General features: G+C 57.1%; 3 protein-coding genes across 4 annotated transcripts in view; 1 reads left to right on the top strand and 2 right to left on the bottom strand.

Annotated features, from left to right (window-relative positions):
- PIEZO1 (piezo type mechanosensitive ion channel component 1 (Er blood group)) overlaps positions 1-5,412 on the bottom strand; it is a 64,370-nt gene extending 58,958 nt beyond the window's left edge. The window contains exon 1 of the mRNA XM_081511972.1: positions 4,843-5,412. The gene's annotated coding sequence lies outside the window, so the exon portion shown is untranslated. The remainder of the gene's footprint in view (positions 1-4,842) is intronic.
- Positions 5,413-10,006: 4,594 nt separating this feature from the next.
- On the top strand, positions 10,007-14,384 carry CDT1 (chromatin licensing and DNA replication factor 1). 2 transcript variants are annotated; one of them, XM_081511948.1, is made up of 10 exons: positions 10,007-10,343; positions 10,813-10,938; positions 11,029-11,168; positions 11,639-11,836; positions 11,926-12,071; positions 12,229-12,329; positions 12,691-12,879; positions 13,159-13,311; positions 13,402-13,603; positions 13,844-14,384. In XM_081511948.1, the coding sequence occupies exons 1-10, from the start codon at positions 10,113-10,115 to the stop codon at positions 14,005-14,007; spliced, it is 1,650 nt and encodes a 549-aa protein (XP_081368074.1). In that variant the 5' UTR covers positions 10,007-10,112; the 3' UTR covers positions 14,008-14,384. The 2 variants fall into 2 exon arrangements, with proteins under 2 accessions (XP_081368074.1, XP_081368075.1); XM_081511949.1 differs by having other exon boundaries at positions 10,027-10,343; positions 11,017-11,168.
- A 163-nt stretch (positions 14,385-14,547) lies between these two features.
- APRT (adenine phosphoribosyltransferase) lies at positions 14,548-17,172 on the bottom strand. Its single transcript, XM_081511964.1, has 5 exons — positions 17,081-17,172; positions 16,868-16,974; positions 15,361-15,494; positions 15,032-15,110; positions 14,548-14,913 (listed from the first exon to the last, which is right to left on the bottom strand). The coding sequence occupies exons 1-5, from the start codon at positions 17,158-17,160 to the stop codon at positions 14,771-14,773; spliced, it is 543 nt and encodes a 180-aa protein (XP_081368090.1). The 5' UTR covers positions 17,161-17,172; the 3' UTR covers positions 14,548-14,770.
- Between the last annotated feature and the right edge of the window lie 295 nt (positions 17,173-17,467).

Raw genomic sequence — 17,467 nt, 5'->3', positions numbered from 1 at the left:
GAGAACTCTCCCTGCAAAGGAGCAAAACGTATGCTTCCAAGAATTGTGAGCAGCAAGACTGGAAAAAAAACTAACTGTTCTGGCCAAGTTAGGAGCCCTTAAAGAAATCACAGTGTATCCTGCAGTGGAGGCTTCAAAGCAGTTCTCTGTGTATCAATATGGAATAATCCCTAAGATACAGTGTTACAACTGGGGAAAGCAGCCGCCTGGGACGCAGCCTGCAGCAGATATTCCACTCTCTGGGAGGCACACAAGCCTTAACCAGGCTTGGGGGGTTGCTACCAGATAGGAGGAAAAAAGGTTGCTGAAATGCCCTTTTGTGTTTTGGACTTTTTTTTTTTTTTCTGCACACATGTATCATCTGTTCACATAATAATTTATATGAGCACAGTGGGGACAGATTCTCAGCAGAACTTCCCCACCTGCTAACTTGCCAAGTATCAGGTTGGGGGAATCCTGGCTGTTTGGTAACACAGGTTCTAATCCTTTGCAGAGGAGGACACAGGGGCCTGACAGGCAGATGTCAGCTGCCAAAGGCCAGGCCAGGCCTTGAGAGTTCCTGATTCCAAGTCCAAAGCCATTTCTGCCCCACCACCCCATGGCTTGGGGTCCTACCACACTTGTTAATTAAAACAGAAATTTAACCACTAGGGAGAACAGTATAAAGGTTCCTTAAAATCTAAAAACAGAGCTACCATATGATCTAGCAATCTCACTCCTGGGCGTATGTTCAGAGAAAACCACAATTCAAAAAGATACAGGCACCCCAATGTTCACTGCAGCACTATTCACAATAGCCAAGACATGGAAGCAACCTAAATGTCCATCGACAGAGAAGTGGATAAAGAAGATGTGGTACATATATACAGTGGATACTACTCAGCCATAAAAAGAGTGAAATAATGCCATTTGCAGCAAAATGAATGGATGTAGAGATTATCACACTAAGACAGAAAAAGACAAATATCATATGGTATCATTTAAAAAATACAAGTGAACTTCTTTAAATAAGTTACAACTTATTTACTTATTTACCACTTATTTACAAAGACTATTTGAAGAAATAGACTCACAGACTTTGAAAACAAACTCATGGTTACCAAAGGGGAAACATAGTAGGGGGGGATAAATTTGAGGAGTTTTGGATTAACATATACACACTGCTATATGTAAAATAGATAAACAATAAGGACCGACTGTATAGGAGAGGGAACTCTACTCAAAATTCTGTAATAACCTATATGGGAAAAGAACATGGAAAAGAATGGGTATATGTATGTATAACTGACAACTGTATACTTGAAACTAACACAACATTGTAAATCAACTATACTCCAATATAAAATAAAAAATTAAATTTAAAAAATAGTACTTTAGTCCTGGAAGAGCAGGAACTGTCAGGTCCCCCATGAAGAGAGGAAGGGCCAGGGCAAGAGTGTCGTCAGAGGGGACTTCATCATTCAGGCCTAACTTTTCCCCAAGGAGATCACAGTTATCCTTACCTGTCTCTATACTTACAAATTATTTCTGAAAGAACCCAGATACTCATGAAGAGATGAATGAGTAAACCAAATGTGATCCCTCCACACAATGAAACATTATTTGGCCATAAAAAGGAAAGTCCTATTGCTACTGCAACCTGGATAAACTCTGGGAACATTCCGCTCAGTGAAAGAAGTCAGATACAAATGGACAAGTGTAACACAGTCCCACTTAGATCTAAAATAGACAAATTCATAAAAACAGAAGCTAGATTAGGGGTTCTTGGGGCTGAGGGGAGGAGGGAATGGGGAGTTATTACTTAACAGGTACGGGCCTTCTTTTTGGGATGAGGAGGAAGTTCAGGAAAAAGTGGTGGTAATTACACAACAACGTGAATGTACTTAATGCCATTCAATTGCATGCTTAAAAATGGTTAAAATAATACATCTTGTATTATGGATTTTTCCCACTTTAAACAACTAATGTGGGGGATTTGAGGAAGGTTTCCCTGCAGCCTACACTGAAGCTTCCTCCACCAGGAGCCTCCCTAGAGGCTACCAAGTTGTCTGTTTCTTCTGGATGCTGTTTTCCTGATTCCTGCCCAGAGACTTGATGAGATTGGGGATAATTTTTTAATTTCCCTGAGTACATTCCCACTGAGTCTCCCCAGACCCCCTTCCCTGGAAACAAGACCAGGAATCGATCCAGCAGAGAATAAGCCCAAGTCGTGCTCCTGTCAGTGGATCCCAGGCCAGGCTCCTTCTTCAGGACACGTCCCCCAGAGCCCCCTCCCATCCACCTGCCCACCAGGAACTGGTCAAAACCCTGTTTCCCTGCTCCCCGAAGGCCTAGCCCTCAGCCCTGTCCCTGCTCAGGACGTGACTGGACCAGAGTCAGCACTGGTGCTTGGTTCTGCACTCAATGCTCCCGGCTGGTCTGGAATCTGCCTGCTGACCGCACGGGCCAGCTGAGTCCCGAGGCTAGAAATCGGCGCCTACAACACGGAAGAGTGCCTATGGGACCTGTGGCCGCAAGCCCTTCACAAGCCGCCCCCAGGAATGGCGTGGGCACTAACCCACACTGTGGGAAAGGTGGCCTGGTGAGTAACTGCGTTTTCCATGTGAAGCCAACTCTCAGAAGTTGGTCAGTGGTTTCCCTACCCCCATCTCAGCAGCCAAACAGGACTCCAGCTGGACAGGATGACAGAGGGATCGGGCCAGAATGGCCTGGTGGTGCTGATGGCCCAGCCCCAGGCCGCAGATACTGCCCAGCTGCAGCAACAAACTGGGCCAGTGCCCAGCATCCTGTGGCTGACAGGCCAACAGGGACAGTAGGCTGACGGGTCTCACAGAGGTGACATGCACGGCCGAGACTCACGGCTCTGCCCAGCCCCCCCGCTCTGCCTGGGAGGGCTGTGGAGGGGGACTATGCCGGCAGCAGGGGGCACTGGCGAAGGAGAGGGGGCGGCCAGGGGCGGGGGCAAAGCTGAAGCACAGCCCTCCCCTTGAACTGGGGTCATTTTCACCATCAGATAGTTCTTGGGATTATGAGGGTAGGGATGCTGTGAAAAATGTCCACCATCAGATAGTTCTTGGGATTATGAGGGTAGGGATGCTGTGAAAAATGTCCAGCACCAAACTTGGCACAAAGCAGGTGAGTGAGGGAACAGAGGAGGCAGGTGACTGTGGGGCAAGAGTGAGATGGCCTGTCACCCCTTCATCGATTAGCACCTGGGGGCCTGGGGTCAACATTGCACCCATGGTTCTAAAGAAAACTGGGGACTCCCTGGTGGTTCAATGGCTAAGAGTCCATGCTCGCAATGCAGGGGGGCTGTGTTCAACCCTGGTCTGGGAACTAGATCCCACATGTCCCAACTAAAGATTCCACAGGTCACAACTAAGACCTGGCACAGGTGAATAAATAAATAAATCTTAAAAAAAAAAAAATCAGTAACACAAAAGTCTTTCTAACACCTGAAGAAACTGAGCTCAGAGAAGGGGTTGCCAGGCCCAAGGACAGTCCAAACTGACCTGCCCCCCTCTGCCAGGTCCCAGATGCAGCAGAGGCTTGGGCTGGCTTTGAGGACTCCAGGGCCTCTCTGAGCAGAGGACCCTTGCCCCCTCAGGTCCCACTCAGGCTGCGCTGAGTAAGGTGTGATAGGCAGAAGACAGTGTCTCTCATCACTTCTGCATCTTCTTCACCCTGGTTGTTGGGGAGACGGTGGTGTTCTGAGCTCTCATTGCCCCAGCAACATGCTGAAGGAACCCAGGGCAGACCACCAGGGTGTCCCGGGGCAGCTCCCCCTGCCCCTGGGCAGAGCAGCAGGCAGGGGCTGCCCAGGACGTGGCAGCCTCAGTGACCAGGCACTCCAACCTGAGCCTGGCAGGACAAGGTGGGCATCACCAGGTGAGCAGGTCAGCGGGCGGTCCTGCTGGGTCACGCTCACCCCTCCTCCCTTCTCACGCTGTCTGATTTCGGTAGACAGGCTGCCGCAGCCTCCTCCAGGCCTCTCGCCCCACAACGTCCTCTGCACGGCAGTGGACTGGTCTACTGTTAACATAGATCTGCCTGCCACTTTCCTCCCCACTAGCCTTGGAAGAAGTTCAGACTTGTTCCCAGTATTCTGTGTCCTCCGTGGACTGGTGGTCATACCTGCCCTGGCCACACTGTCCGTCCTGCCTTCAACTCCTGAAGTCATGGGCCAGGCCCTCCTCATCCAGTCCTTGGATGTGCCAGCTTTGCCCTGTGCTGGTGACCAGCCCTAGCACCCAAGCACCGCCCTAGAGGCAGCACCCTCCACACTGGCCCCGCGGACACACAGGATGCCCTTCTGGGCAGTGCGCTCACCCGCCCAAGGGCACACGGCATCGCGTGGGAGAGTCGGCCTGTGGCCTGATCTTGGCCCTGCCCACTCCTCTAATCCAAAGCCAGGGGCTTGTGCCCAGGTGCCTGCAGCAACCCCTGCCTGGCATCAGTCCACCCAGGCTTCCTGCCCAGCCAGGACAGTGTCTGAAAATTCTGCCAGCATGTGGCTTCCACTGCCCTCAGGAGAGACCAGATGCCCTCTGAGGCCAAGCCCGCCCCTTCCCACCAGCACATCGCCCTCACTGCCTGAGCTCCGGGGGCCCCCAGCCCAGTCAGAGCCCACGGCGGTGGCCCCCCCGGGTGTCACTGCACCCAGTCCACCTCGGCTGGGTCCGGCTCTCCCAGGGGCCCCTTTATACACTTGTTCAAGGTATGTTTCCGCACTGGCGGCTCCCTGAGGTCCCCTGGGCTCGGTGCCCCGAGCACAGTCGGCGCTCCGTGAATGCTGGGCGGACGGCGGTCTCACTCCAGCTCCAGTTCTCAGCACCAGCTCACCTTCCACTCGGCTGGACTTGAGCCCTCAGGACACCCCCTGCTCACCTGGGGGGCGGCAGGCCTTCAAGGAGACAGAGGAGGGACGTTTACAGCGCCTCGCGGGTAGTCCACGGGCCGCGGCTACCTCAGGAGGGGTGCCCACCGCCACCCTCCGAGGGAGGGAAGGAACCGCGCTGGACAGACGCCGGGGTCATCCGGCTTCCGGAGACAAGCCCCTCAGTCTCAGGAACGTCTTTGTTGTCTCAGGTTGTTCACGCAGGTTTAGGACGTCTCGCCACGTGGGGCCACCCTAGTGGGCAAACGGTGCGCCGGGAGGGCAGCAGGTGACAGGACACGGGGTGGTCAGGGCAGGCAAGCCGGAGCGTGACAGGACCCTGGGGCTGCGGTGAGCAGGTAGCCCGGCGCCCCCTGGCGGCGGGCGCCGCGGCTAAGGTACTCTATGAGGCGGCAACTCGGAAGCTCCTGGAACTCTCCCGCTTTGGTGCGCGGCCCCGCCCCTGGAGGCAGCCACGTCCCTGCGGGCTCGCCCCGCCCATCACGTGGTTCCCCACAGCCTGGGTGGGCAACGCCACGTCACGGACAACCAGGCCCCGCCCCCAGCCTAGCCCCCACTAGTCCCGCGCCTGCGAGATTGGCAGCTCCGGGGTGCGCCGCTCTCCTGCCCCGGGTGGTGAGCGTCCACTCGAGGGCTGCGCCCGGGATTGGCCCTCACCTCCGGCCTCCTCTTCTTGCGTTGCACGGCCCTCGCACTGTCTCTTCCTTGTATCAGGCCCCTGGTCTTCCACACCACTCCTGCCTGCTCCTGGCTCCACAGGCCGGTGCGCAGTTGGGGGCCGCTGGCCTGCTCTTGCATTTGCCTTTAGCTAATTTTAACACTTTCTGCCCTTATTGGGAAAATTTAAGTCTACTTAGAATAACTTGAGCACGTGATTCCACGCTTCCAATTTCATGATTTCAAAATAAAGATCGAGTATTTCCATGATAATTTAGCATTCTCCAAATTGAGATGTTCTGTCAGTGTAAAATACAAGCCTCAATTTTTTTGATTGGTACTAGTGATTAGTACTTCGTGATGATGATGGTGATAAAATAGTAAATTTTATATTGACTTCTTGTTGAAATAACATCTTGGAAATAAGGGTAAAGTAAAATTTTATCTCAAAACTGTCACCTTATCCTTTATACTTTTTTAATGCAGCTACTAAAAAATTTAAACTACACTTGTGGCTCCAAATACATTTCTTTGGGATAGCACTGTGGTAGACACTGACATCGGAGCAAGACAGAGTCCCCCACCCCCACCCTGACCTGCTCTGAAACCCAGTGTGCTGGTGATGGTATCTGTCATCATCACGTGAGAATCTCAGGCTCAGTTACCTTTTCCATGACTCTCACAGTAGCCTGCTGACACCAAGTTCCCTTTAGGTCCCCCTGGTATGGACGAGGAGACTCAGGCCTGGGAGGGGGTGCGGGAAGAGGAGACTTCCTGGGTCACTCACCCTGGAGCCAGTGGCTCCCACTTTGTCCCATCCTGTTATGGAGCCCAAGGTTGCCTGGTGGACAGTGAGCCAAGTGCAGATGGATCCTGGCTGAGATCCAAATGCCTTCACTGAAGGTGAAAACTGCCTCCATACTTGGCCACGGACCTTGTGTTACAAGCCAAGACCACTAAAAGCACCCTGGTGGCTGCAGGTGGGGGGCTTTCGGCCAGGTCCATGGGAGTCCCCAAAAGCCTGAATTCCACTAACGAGTCTCTGACTGCAGAAGAAAGAGCAGCAGACTGAGAGGCAGAGGTAGGGGTACAGACACAGCTCCCAGGTACACCTGCTCTGTGTGCTGGGAGAGTCGGTTTCTTCACCCAAAATGGGATACCATGCCACTTGTCGGGTGAGACAGGTAAGGCATTCCAGTCACAGGAACCAGGGCCTGCACACAGCACACCTCAGCAGAGGCCAGCTAGTTTTGTTTTCTGAAACTGTGGTAAAAGCGGTAAATGGCTACACACCCCGGGTGGTTGTCGTGATGTGTAAATGGTGCCAAGGTAGAGCACAGGGGATCAGAGACACAGGTACTAAGGCAGCAAGACTGGCAGGAGCAGCAGTGGGGCTGGGTGGATCCTAGGGAGGTCAGACATGGCTGTGGTCCAAACTCGGAACCTACTACAACTCTATTCGTATTTTGGAGTGTGGCTAAAGCGATGGTGGTGATGGTGATGATGGTAAGCCCCATCGACTTGAACTGGCTGTGGTCTGAGCACTGTGCTGAGCGCTTCACCCACCCTAATCCTCATGGGCCAAGTAGTATTACCATCCCTTGTTACAGATGAGAAGACTGAGGCTCAGGTGGTGTAGCCACCTGTGTGGAGTCACACAGCCAGATTCCACTTGGGCTGTTTGACTGCAGATCCTTCACCCATTCAGACTCCAGCTCTGCCTCATGGGCTGTACACCCCTAAAAATTACTGAGGACCCCTAGGGGCTTTTGTCAATGTGGGTTATAGCTATCAATATTTGCCGTATTAAAAATTAAAATGAAAGCTTTAAAAGCCTATGTATTAAATCATTAAAAATAACAGTGATGGGCCCACACTTTAAAAAAATGAAAATGAGTTGTACTTTCCAAGACAAAAAATGTTAGTGGAAGAGTGGCATTCTTTTGCTTTTTGCCAATCACTTTAAAGTCTGGTTGAATACGAGGTGGCTGGATTCTTACAGCTGCTCCACATCCAATTTGCTGTGATGAGCTGTTTTGGTTAAAGCATATGAAGAAAATCCAGCCTCACATTGGGGATGCTCTCTGGGACCAGGGCACAGTGACAGAGGGAGTGACAGCACCAGATTGCCCAAGTCTGTAAACTTCAGCGGTGGCCTGATGAGACCAAACCCTGGGCTGGGGAATTCTGCAGGAAAAGCAAACTGGAGACCATAACAGTCCCCTTGGCTAACCTCCAGGTTGAAAGTTCAGATCAGCCCACAACTAGTGATGTTCCTGTATGTAGATCCAAGATCTGCCTGGCTGAGAGATTAAGCCCACAGGTCTCTCAAGGAGCTGGTGGAGGGACCAAACTAAGTCACTCCAGTCAGGGATGGCGGTCACCTGGGTGGGCAGTCAGGCTCTGGCTCAGCTCAGATGGGTGCTCTGGCCAGCAGTGGGGGTATGGGTTTGAATTTCAGCTCAGTCTCTTGCAGGGTCTGTGACCTGAAACAAGTGGCTCAACCTCTCTGGCCTCAGTCTTCATATCCATGAAATGGGCATATCTTAGAATCTATGTCCTAGCTGGCTGTGTGCATCAGAGGCAGCAGTATGTATAAAGCTCTCAGGACTAGACTTGGCACGTGGTAAGCACACCCTTTGGTCATTACTATTCAGTGCCTGAGTCCCTTCTCCCTGTGTTCCTTCGTCACTCAGTAAACACTGGTTGATCAAATGACTGAAGGCACAGTCCCAGATCTCCAAGTTTCTGCGGGGTAAACATCCACAGACAAGGACCCCGGCCCCTCTGCCATCTGGTCTCTCTCCTGTTCAAGCATTTCAGTCAGACTGACCTCTCTGAGCATTCCACACCTACAAACTAACCTGGTATGTCAGGTGGAAACTTGTCACAGAAGGGGATCTTCCCGACCCAGGGATTGAACCCGCATCTCCTGCATTGGCAGGTGGATTCTTTACCACTGCACCACCTGGGAAGCCCCAAGACTCCTAGAGTTGGGAGAAACAGAAATCCACCCAGGCACTTTAAGCAAAAGAGGCAGATGTGTGGGAAGGAATCAAGGCTACCTCATAAAAAAGTAGGCCTCACAAGAGATCAAAATGGAAAGTAGTAACAACCATCTGAGTTAGCTGCTCTCTGTGGCCACCAGGCCCTTATTCCCTCTGTCTCTACACACACGGTGAAGGCGGCAGTCCTCCTCCATCTCACTTTTTGCCACCAGAGGAGACAAGAGGGGATTCCAACTCCAGAGTCCTGGGTCCCAGAAGAGGTTCTGATTGGCTCAGCTGCGTGCCCCTCAGACCAGGGGGCCATGTGGGGGAGGGCTGACACACTCACTGCAGGTGGGTGGGCAGTTCTCTGAGAAGGAATTGGCCCCAGGGTTGAAGTCACCCCCAAATGCCTACTCTCCAGGGTGTATATATGTGTGTGTATGTGTGTAAAATCACTGTGCTATACAGCAGACATTAACCCAACACTGTAAATCAACTATATTTCAATAAAATAAATTTTAAGAATTTTACTGGGTGACTCAAGAGTACACACACCAAAATACAACTGTGGCAAAATGTAGCCTTATAGCCTCGGCCCAGGAATAGCTTGCTCCTGGCTGTTAACAAAATATGGATCTAGTTGTGGACCCCCTTTATTACATATGGGAAACGATGCTTCTATACCCACCTGTCTTGGCGGCTCCCAACTTTCTCACTCTTGTCATTTTGCAAACAGCAGCCTGACTGATGTGTCTGTTCAACTTTTCTAAAGGCACCATTCACACTCTTTACACAAAACTTGGCAAAGATGGCAAAGTAAAACGCCAGTCTCAGTTTTCATCCCCTCCCAAAGACAACCCTTGTGATTTAGTTTCCTCCCAGACCAGCGGTCAGACTTCAGGACCGGGCTAACTGCATTCTTCTGTTATGGGAATTCCACAGACATGGAACCTGCCAGATAGCCCGATAATCACGTTCACCCTTAAAAGAAGTGTGCAATTCAGTGGTTTCGGTCCGAGAGGCGCACCCCCCTGCCTCAGCGGCCGGGTCCACACAATGAGCCTCAGGCCTGGCCCAGGTACGCGCCCCCGGGGCCACGTGCACAGCGCCCTCCAGGTCCGAGCACCCTGACGCCAGCTTTACTGCACCGTACTAGCTTAAGTTTCCGTTGGAAGCAGCGTACCACTTCCCTCTTTGGCAGGACAACACTGGCTTGGCGCCCACTAGGGTCTGCGACGCCCAGCGCAGACGCCACCAGGGCCTGGAAGACCGCGGGGGAACCGCCAACGTCCCCAGGCCCTCCCAGCGGCGCAGGCGCGGCAGGCGCAGCCCGAGCCAGAGCGGCGCGAGAGGACCAGCGCGCACGCGCCGGGGAGCTTCCATTTCGCGCCAGCTCCCCTAGCCCAGGTGCCGATGGTTCCGCCCATGGCGGGGGCGGAGCCAGGGCACGGCGCGAAAATCCGCGGGAAGCGCGGCTCCACTTCCGCCCGCCGGCCCACCACTGTCCTCCTGCTGCTCCTGATCCTGCTGCTCCTGATCCTGCTGCTCCTGATCCCGCCGCTCCCGCCATGGCGCAGCGCCGCCTCACCGACTTCTTTGCGCGCCGCCGTCCCGGGGTCAGCGCCACGCTACCGCGCGCCAAGCCGGCGTGGCGCACCCCGAGCCCTGCCAAGTCCGCGCCCTGCGCCGCGGCTCCGGGTCCCGGCAGCAGCCGCAAGCGCGCCCGCCCGCCTGCCGAGCCCAAGCGCGACGAGCCTGTGCCGCCCGCGCGCAGGAGGCTACGGCTGCCGGCTGACGCGGTGAGAGCGCGGGGCGCGGAGGGGAGGGGGAAACTGAGGCCGGGGTGACGGACAGACGGGAGAGAGGGGAGCGGTGCCGAGCGGGGAGGAGGCGGGGCTGCTGGAGAGACCTGCCCTGGAGGAGGGCACCGATAGGGGGCCTGGAAGCCTGGGGTGAACCTAGATCCACCCCCCCCCTTGGGAGGAGGGGCTGGGCCAGGTCACGTGCATCTGGTAGGCGGGGTCCTCCCTTCTAGAGGACGTCAGAGACGGCCGGGATGCCGGGTCTGACAGATGTTGGAAGAGGGCCAGCGGGCTGGTTAACACCAGGCTCGTCTGCAAGACTGGGCGAGGGGTCGGGCCTGGATGAATCGACCTGGCTGTGAGTGGGCGTCTCCTGGTTAATCGAGGGGACTGGAGAGACGCTTTCTGGGAGATAGTGCACCCCAGGGTCTTGTGGTTTCATCACTTTTGGGGTCTTTCCCATCAGGTCTCTGGCCCCAGTTCCCCGGCTGCCCCTGGCTCCCCAGAGCACTCTTCTCCCCAGAGCAAGGAGACAAAGAAGGCTGCCCGTTCAGCTGGTGGGCGACCCTGCCTAGCAGCCCAGGAGAACAAGGTGAGGAGGCTGGACCGAGGGCAGGGGAGGTGGACTGGAGTGGGGTGACAGGTGGGCTGACGCACCCTGTGTCCACAGGTCCCTTCAAAGGTCACCCTATCTGAGCTCAAGTCGTGCTTGCAGCAGGCACAGGAGCTGGGGGCACGGGTCCAGGAGCTGAAAGCAAGTGCACAGAAGGATGCTGGGGAACCCAGCGCGCCAGAGGATGAGGGACGCCTGGAGGGGCCATGGTGAGTCCTGGGTGGCTAGGCACCCCAGGAAAGGGTAAGTTGGTGAGAGGCCTGATGAAGCTGGGCTGAGCTGGGTGTAGGGGGACAGGATTGCTCCTTCCAAGGGGTCAGCATAGTCCACAGGTCTCAGCCTCTGTCTGTGAGAGGGGCCAGTTACTGGGTACCTTTTGCCCAGCTGCATGTCTGTCTCCCACCCCCAGGTCATGTGGTTATCATATGCCTCTTAGAGATAAGGAAGCAAGGGCTGGAGGTGGTCTCGGACTTCCCTGAGTGACAGCTGGGTTTGAAGCCATGCTTCTGTCTCTCTTAGTCGTGCCGAGGAGGCATGTTAGGGCTTTGTAAACTGGAGTGTAGTGTATCCTGGGGCAGAACTCCCAGCTCTAGGGTCTCCCCCACCACTCTGCCCGCCGTTGAGTGCTGGAGGGTGTGGGTCTGGTGCTTCTCTCACAGCCCTGCTCCCTTCCTGGCAGTGGAGAGCAGATGCCAGCCTACCAGCGCTTCCATGCCCTGGCCCAGCCGGGGCCCCCGGGCCTTGTGCTGCCCTACAAGTACCAGGTGCTGGCTGAGATGTTCCGCAGCATGGACACCATCGTGGGCATGCTCTACAACCGCTCCGAGACTGTGACCTTTGCCAAAGTCAAGCAGGGCGTCCAGGACATGATGCACAAGTGAGCAGGGGGCCAGGGCCTTGTCCTGCCCTTGAAGTCTGTGTGCCCTCTGGCCCCAGCTTTCTGACCCCTGCACCCTCATCCCACAGACGTTTTGAGGAGCGCAACGTGGGCCAGATCAAAACCGTGTACCCCGGCTCCTACCACTTCCGCCAGGAGCGCTTTGTCCCCACTTTCAAGGATGGCATCAAAAGGTCTGATTACCAGCTCACCATTGAGCCGCTGCTGGACCAGCGTGAGTGTCCTGGGCCTCAGGTTCCTGCCTAGGATGCTGCCCGGTTTGAGCATGGGTGTGAGGCGGTGGGCACTGGGCCTCATCTGAGACCTGCGGGTGTGGGCTGGGTGAGTGGGTAGGCCTGGCCCCGGGGCTCAGGCCCTGACTCTTCCTGCAGAGGCTGGCAGTGCGGCCCCCCAGCTCACGGCGTCGCGCCTGCTGCAGCGGCGCCAGGTCTTCAGCCAGAACCTGGTGGCCCGAGTCCGGGAGCATCACAGGGTGAGCAGGTGCCCCAGCTTCAGTGCTTAGTTGTCCCTGCTGTTGCAGCCCCATCAGATCCACAGGAAATGGGCTCCTCCCAAGGCTGAATCCTAGAGTTCTTCTAACCGCTCTTCCTGGCCGTTTTCTATACGTGGGTGGCTGTAGGGCTGGGCAAGCTGGGAACTCAGGGCTGTAGCCTCTGGCCCCTGGAGGCTTGGGAAGAGTCCCATAGATGCTTCTGGGTGCTCTTTGCTTTGCCCCCAGCCCAGCTGAGCCCCTGTGGCTCAGAGAGGTGAAGTAACTTGCCTGCCATTGCTCAGCTGGGACAGGAACTGGGCAGATGTGCCCAGGGTCACTGGGTGTTCCCCTTCTCACATAGGCCTTCCTGGCCTCCCTGAACCCCCCCATGGAGGTGCCAGAGGACCAGCTGACACGCTGGCACCCCCGCTTCAACGTGGATGGGGTGCCTGACATCGAGCCGGCTGAGCTGCCCCAGCCACCCGCCGTGGAGAAGCTGACCACTGCCCAGGAGGTCCTGGCCCGCGCCCGCAGCCTGATGTCACCCAGGGTAAGGTTGAGGTGGAACGGCCTGACCCCCATGTTGGTGTCTGACAGGCTCCCCCTTTGGCCACGGGCCTCAAAGTGGGCGGACGTGCCCTTCCCACCGTGGAGCACCACCCACCAGCAGGCACTGCCCTGGGCGGGCGAGCACGGGCCTTGGATGTGCTGGAATGAACCTGGGCTGGATACAGGGCTCCTGGAGGCTCCATACAGAAGGGATGAGGGGCCTCCCCTGCAGCTGGACAGGGGAGGCTTCTCCTGACCTCTCCCTTCTTACCTGTCCCAGATGGAGAAGGCCCTGAGTGACCTGGCCCAGCGCACTGCCGAGCCTAGCAGCCCCAGGTCCCCCAGCCTGGCCCAGCCAGCCACGCCGCCAGCCACTCCACCTGCTGCCCCGCCTTCTGCCCTGAAGGGGGTGTCCCAGGCCCTGCTGGACCGAGTGAGTGTTCGGCATCTCCATGGTGGGTGGGTGTGTGTGTGTGTGTGTGTGAGAGAGAGAGAGGCCCCTGAGCACCCATGCCCACCGCAGATCCGGGCCAAGGAGGCTCAGAAGCAGCTGGCACAGATGACACGGCGCCCAGAGCAGGAGCAGCGGCTGCAGCGGCTCGAGCGGCTGCCCGAGCTGGCTCGGGTGCTGCGCGGCGTGTTTGTGTCGGAGCGCAAGCTGGCACTCACCATGGAGGTGGCCTGTGCCAGGATGGTGGGCAGCTACCAAACAGCCATGAGCCCCGGTGAGTGTGGAGTGAGTGTGGGCACCGTACCCTTGGGGTCACCTCTTGAGGCCCCATGGGACTTGCCTGTTCTCTCAAGGCTTCTGGTCTCTCGAGGCAGGGCAGCCCATGGTGGGGTCTCCGTGGGATCGCGAGCTGCTGGGCGAGGCTGCGAGGTCACTGCCGGCGCCTTTTCCTGTCTTGTTATGGGAGGCTCGATAGGGCCCTGGCGCCCAGCCTCATGCTCCCCTCTCTCTGCAGGGGAGATGGAGAAGCACCTGCAGCTCCTCTCTGAGCTGCTGCCTGACTGGCTCAGCCTCCACCGCATCCGCACGGACACCTACGTCAAGCTGGACAAGGCCGCCGACCTGGCAGGTGTCATGGAGAGGCTAGCCTGCCTGGCCCGTGCGGAGGAGACGCTGTGAGCCCGGTGGACACATGCCAGGCCTGTGTCTTACTCCCTTTTGTAAAATGATGCACTTTGCTCTCCCTGTCCTGAGTCTCATGAGGGCCAGGCTGGCCTGGGCTCAGGCTGCTGAGCTAGAGGGTCTCTGGTGGAGGCCCCCTGCTTTGTATACAGGGTGCAGGGAAAAGAGGGGTGGGGGAGGATAGTGTGACTGCCAGAGTTACCCTCTCGGGGGCCCACAGGGACTCCTGGAGGACCCGGTATCACACATGTTCCCCACAGAGGGAGGCTGATGCAGAATCTGAGATGAGCCTCCAGGAGGAAGCAGCCATGCCCACCTACCCCCTGGATCTTGTACTTGGTCTCTGGACTGTCAGATAAAGTTGTTGGAAGTCAGCATGTTTGCGTGATGAGTTACAGCAACAGGGGAAGGCAAGTTGGGCTGCCCCTGTGGGTGCAGAAAGCTCTTGGGGCTTGAGAACCACCGAACGCTAACGTCAGAAAGTGCCCAGCCTGCCTAGCGGGCCCTTTCACCCCGTCGCTGGGAAGGAGACTCTGCTCTAGAAAGTTATTTATTCTCATTCCATTATCAACCAGCTGGCTGCCACGGGGCTTCCAGAGCCCCAGCAGGGCCTCAGGGGCAGCCCCACCCTGAAGAAAGTCACTCAGCCACCCACACAGAGCAAGTCCAGGTGGGCAGCCAGTGCCCCCTGGTGGCCAGTGGGGGTTGCTGCATCTGCCCACGATGGTCCTCTCTCCTTCCAGGTGGCTTGGGGCTGGGGTCACTCGTATTGCAGGAGGGAGAAGAAGGGCACAGCCCCCAGCTTCTCCCTGCCCTTCAGTGAGGTCAGCTCCACCAGGCTTACACACTCCAGCACTTCAGCCCCCAGCTGGCCCAGTAGCTCACAGGCTGCATGCATGGTTCCTGGTGGGGGGAAGAAGGGGACCATGGAAACGGCCCCTAGGAAACTAGAGCTGAAGCCCATTCCCACCCCTACACCAGGCCCTGCACCAGGCCCACTCTGCTGGGGAAAGACCCTTACCACCAGTGGCGAGCAGATCGTCCACAACCACTACCTTCTGCCCTGGTTCCAGGGCATCTCTCTGGATCTCCAGTTCAGCCTGCAAAGGAAAGTGAACATGTGACCTATAAGTGTCCCCAAAATGGCCTTGGTATACAGGTGGGGAACTAACAAGGGGCCACCTCCTTGGCCTGGTTCTAACCCACCCTGTCTCCTGGCTGTGTCAGCCTGGCCCAGCTCCTCAGCCTCTCTGAGCTCCCATGTCCACTCCAACCATGGCGCCTCCACTGGAGTCCATGGCTTTCCTTTGGGAATGCACGGTCCATGGAGGCAGCCCCCAGCCTTCTCACCTTCCCGTATTCCAATGCATATGAGGCGCACACGGTGGGGCCCGGCAGCTTCCCTCGCTTTCGGATGAGAATGCAGCCCAAGCCCAGCTCCTGGGCCAGGGACGGACCAAACAGGAAACCGCGTGAGTCTAGGCCTGTTGGTGAGACCTGGGGTGTTGGGGGAAGCCGTGTGCTACAGCAGCATTGGGGTCCACGTAGGTTAGGGCTGGACAGTGACACGTAGCCATCATGACACAGGACACGTGGCCTTGTTGGCTCCAGGTGAAAGGCCAACAACACCCATCCACTTTGGGGACGTTGACAGATTCCCCTATCACCCCAGGACTGCTGTGTGCTGGAGAGCAAGAGGTCAGGAGCTGGGCAGGGGCCACTCCACACAGCCGTGTAAATAGCCATGTGGCCTGGGGTAAGTCACCTGACCTCTCTCCACCACTGGCTGGTGGTACCTGAAATGCCCTTTGCAGATGGCTCAGTGTCTGCCCCAGGAACTTCAAGTCCAGAAGGAGAGGCTGTGACTGCACCAGCCACCTCGGGGGTGGACTGAGCTCTTCTGGGGGAGCTCAGGGTCTCCTCCCCACCTGGGAGTTTTGGCTAGGGAGGGAGGCTTCTAGAGGAAAGATTCCACCTCTGCTAGCTGGAGCCCCTCCCAGTCCCAAGGCCCAGCAGTGGCCCCTCAGGGTATTCAGGAGTCAAGAGCCAGTCAGGGATGGGGCTCTCAAGGAGACACATGACCTGCCAGGGTCCTCTTGGATCTCCTGGGTTTTTCTAAAACCCTCCACTGGGTACAAGGACTGGCACAGGGCAGGCGCTCTATGCTGCTGCTGCTAAGTCGCTTCAGTCGTGTCCGACTCTGTGCGACCCCATAGACAGCAGCCCACCAGGCTCCCCCATCCCTGGGATTCTCCAGGCAAGAACACTGGAGTGGGTTGCCATTTCCTCCAATGCATGAAAGTGGAAAGTGAAAGTGAAATCGCTCAGTCGTGTCCGACTTGTAGCGACCCCATGGACTGTAGCCTACCAGGCTCCTCAGTCCATGGGATTCTCCAGGCAAGGGTACCGGAGTGGGGTGCCATTGCCTTCTGTGAGGCGCTCTATAGACAGCAGTAAAAGAACAAGGAAGCGTGTTTGGCCATGTGGACTCTAGTCAGAAACCCCTTGGGGAAAGTCAGCCCGGGAGCCCCATCTGTCCAGGGGTGGGGCAGGAACCTGAGGTGCCTGTCCTCAGCTCGCCGCCGGCAGCCACTGAAGAAGCCGTTCCCAGGCCGCTGAAGGGGCCTATTACCCCACTTGGGTTTGTGAAGTAGGGGTAGGGCAACGGGTCTGTTCTTACAACTTCATTGGGGGCGTCGGGCAGGTCCCCCCCGCCAAAGCCCTCCCCTAGCAGAATGTGGCCGCCCTCCCCAAGCCTGCCCTGCTCTGCCCATAGTAAAGGACCCTCGACACTGCGCCCTCGTGGCGGACGCGCGCAGCCTCGGGGGACCCAGCGGACGCACGCCGCTCCACTTGCCCACGATGTAGTCGATCCTGCCGCCGTGGGCCATTTTCAGGTGATTCGCCAGGAGGCTGATGGAGGCGCGGAAGGAGGCAGGGTCCTTCACGACGGGCGAGATGTCCCTGGCACACGAGGACAGGCCTGGTGACTGCCGGACCCACGCAGAGCCTACCGCGCCCCGACAGCCCTGGACGCGTGGCCCCGTCAGTCCCTCCCTCCGCCCGTTACCTGAACAGCACGCCCGGGATGGGGAAGTCGGGGAAATTGCGGATGCGCCGCGCCACCAGCTGCAGCTCAGGATCCGCCATCGCCACTTCCGCGCGTGTCGCGGGCGCGAGGGGCCGGCTCGGCGGCTCCGCGCCTGCGCGGGGTGGGAGCGGCGTCCAGGGGGCGGGGCCGGGCGCCAGGAGCAGGCTCAGCAGCTCCACGCCGGCGCGGGAGTGGGGCGGGGCGAGGCCTCCAGGAGCCGGGCCGCCTCTTCCCGCAGGAGGTACCGTATTTCATCGAGCCTTAAGTACGGTCGGTTTTAAGACGCTCGCTTGTTTCTTGTGCCCAGAACACAGGCGTCCCCGCCGCGAGGACGTTCGCGCAGGGCCCAGATGTGAGTCTGGGTTG

This window comes from Giraffa tippelskirchi, chromosome 7 (assembly GCF_054371585.1).
Source record: "Giraffa tippelskirchi isolate mGirTip1 chromosome 7, T2T-mGirTip1v1.2.pri, whole genome shotgun sequence".
NCBI classification, from domain to species: Eukaryota; Metazoa; Chordata; class Mammalia; order Artiodactyla; family Giraffidae; genus Giraffa; species Giraffa tippelskirchi.
Note: the sequence above shows the minus strand (reverse complement) of the source record. Positions and strands in the feature narration are given on the sequence as shown.

Excerpts from the sequence above, each read along its gene's own strand:
- CDT1 (XM_081511949.1), top strand. The coding sequence starts at position 10,113 with ATGGCGCAGCGCCGCCTCACCGACTTCTTTGCGCGCCGCCGTCCCGGG. Across the intron at positions 12,072-12,228 it reads TGAGCCGCTGCTGGACCAGC|AGGCTGGCAGTGCGGCCCCC; the intron begins GTGAGTGTCCTG and ends CTCTTCCTGCAG. Across the intron at positions 13,312-13,401 it reads CCCAGGCCCTGCTGGACCGA|ATCCGGGCCAAGGAGGCTCA; the intron begins GTGAGTGTTCGG and ends TGCCCACCGCAG.
- APRT (XM_081511964.1), bottom strand. The coding sequence starts at position 17,160 with ATGGCGGATCCTGAGCTGCAGCTGGTGGCGCGGCGCATCCGCAATTTC. Across the intron at positions 15,111-15,360 it reads ATGCATTGGAATACGGGAAG|GCTGAACTGGAGATCCAGAG; the intron begins GTGAGAAGGCTG and ends TTTCCTTTGCAG. Across the intron at positions 14,914-15,031 it reads CGATCTGCTCGCCACTGGTG|GAACCATGCATGCAGCCTGT; the intron begins GTAAGGGTCTTT and ends TCCCCCCACCAG.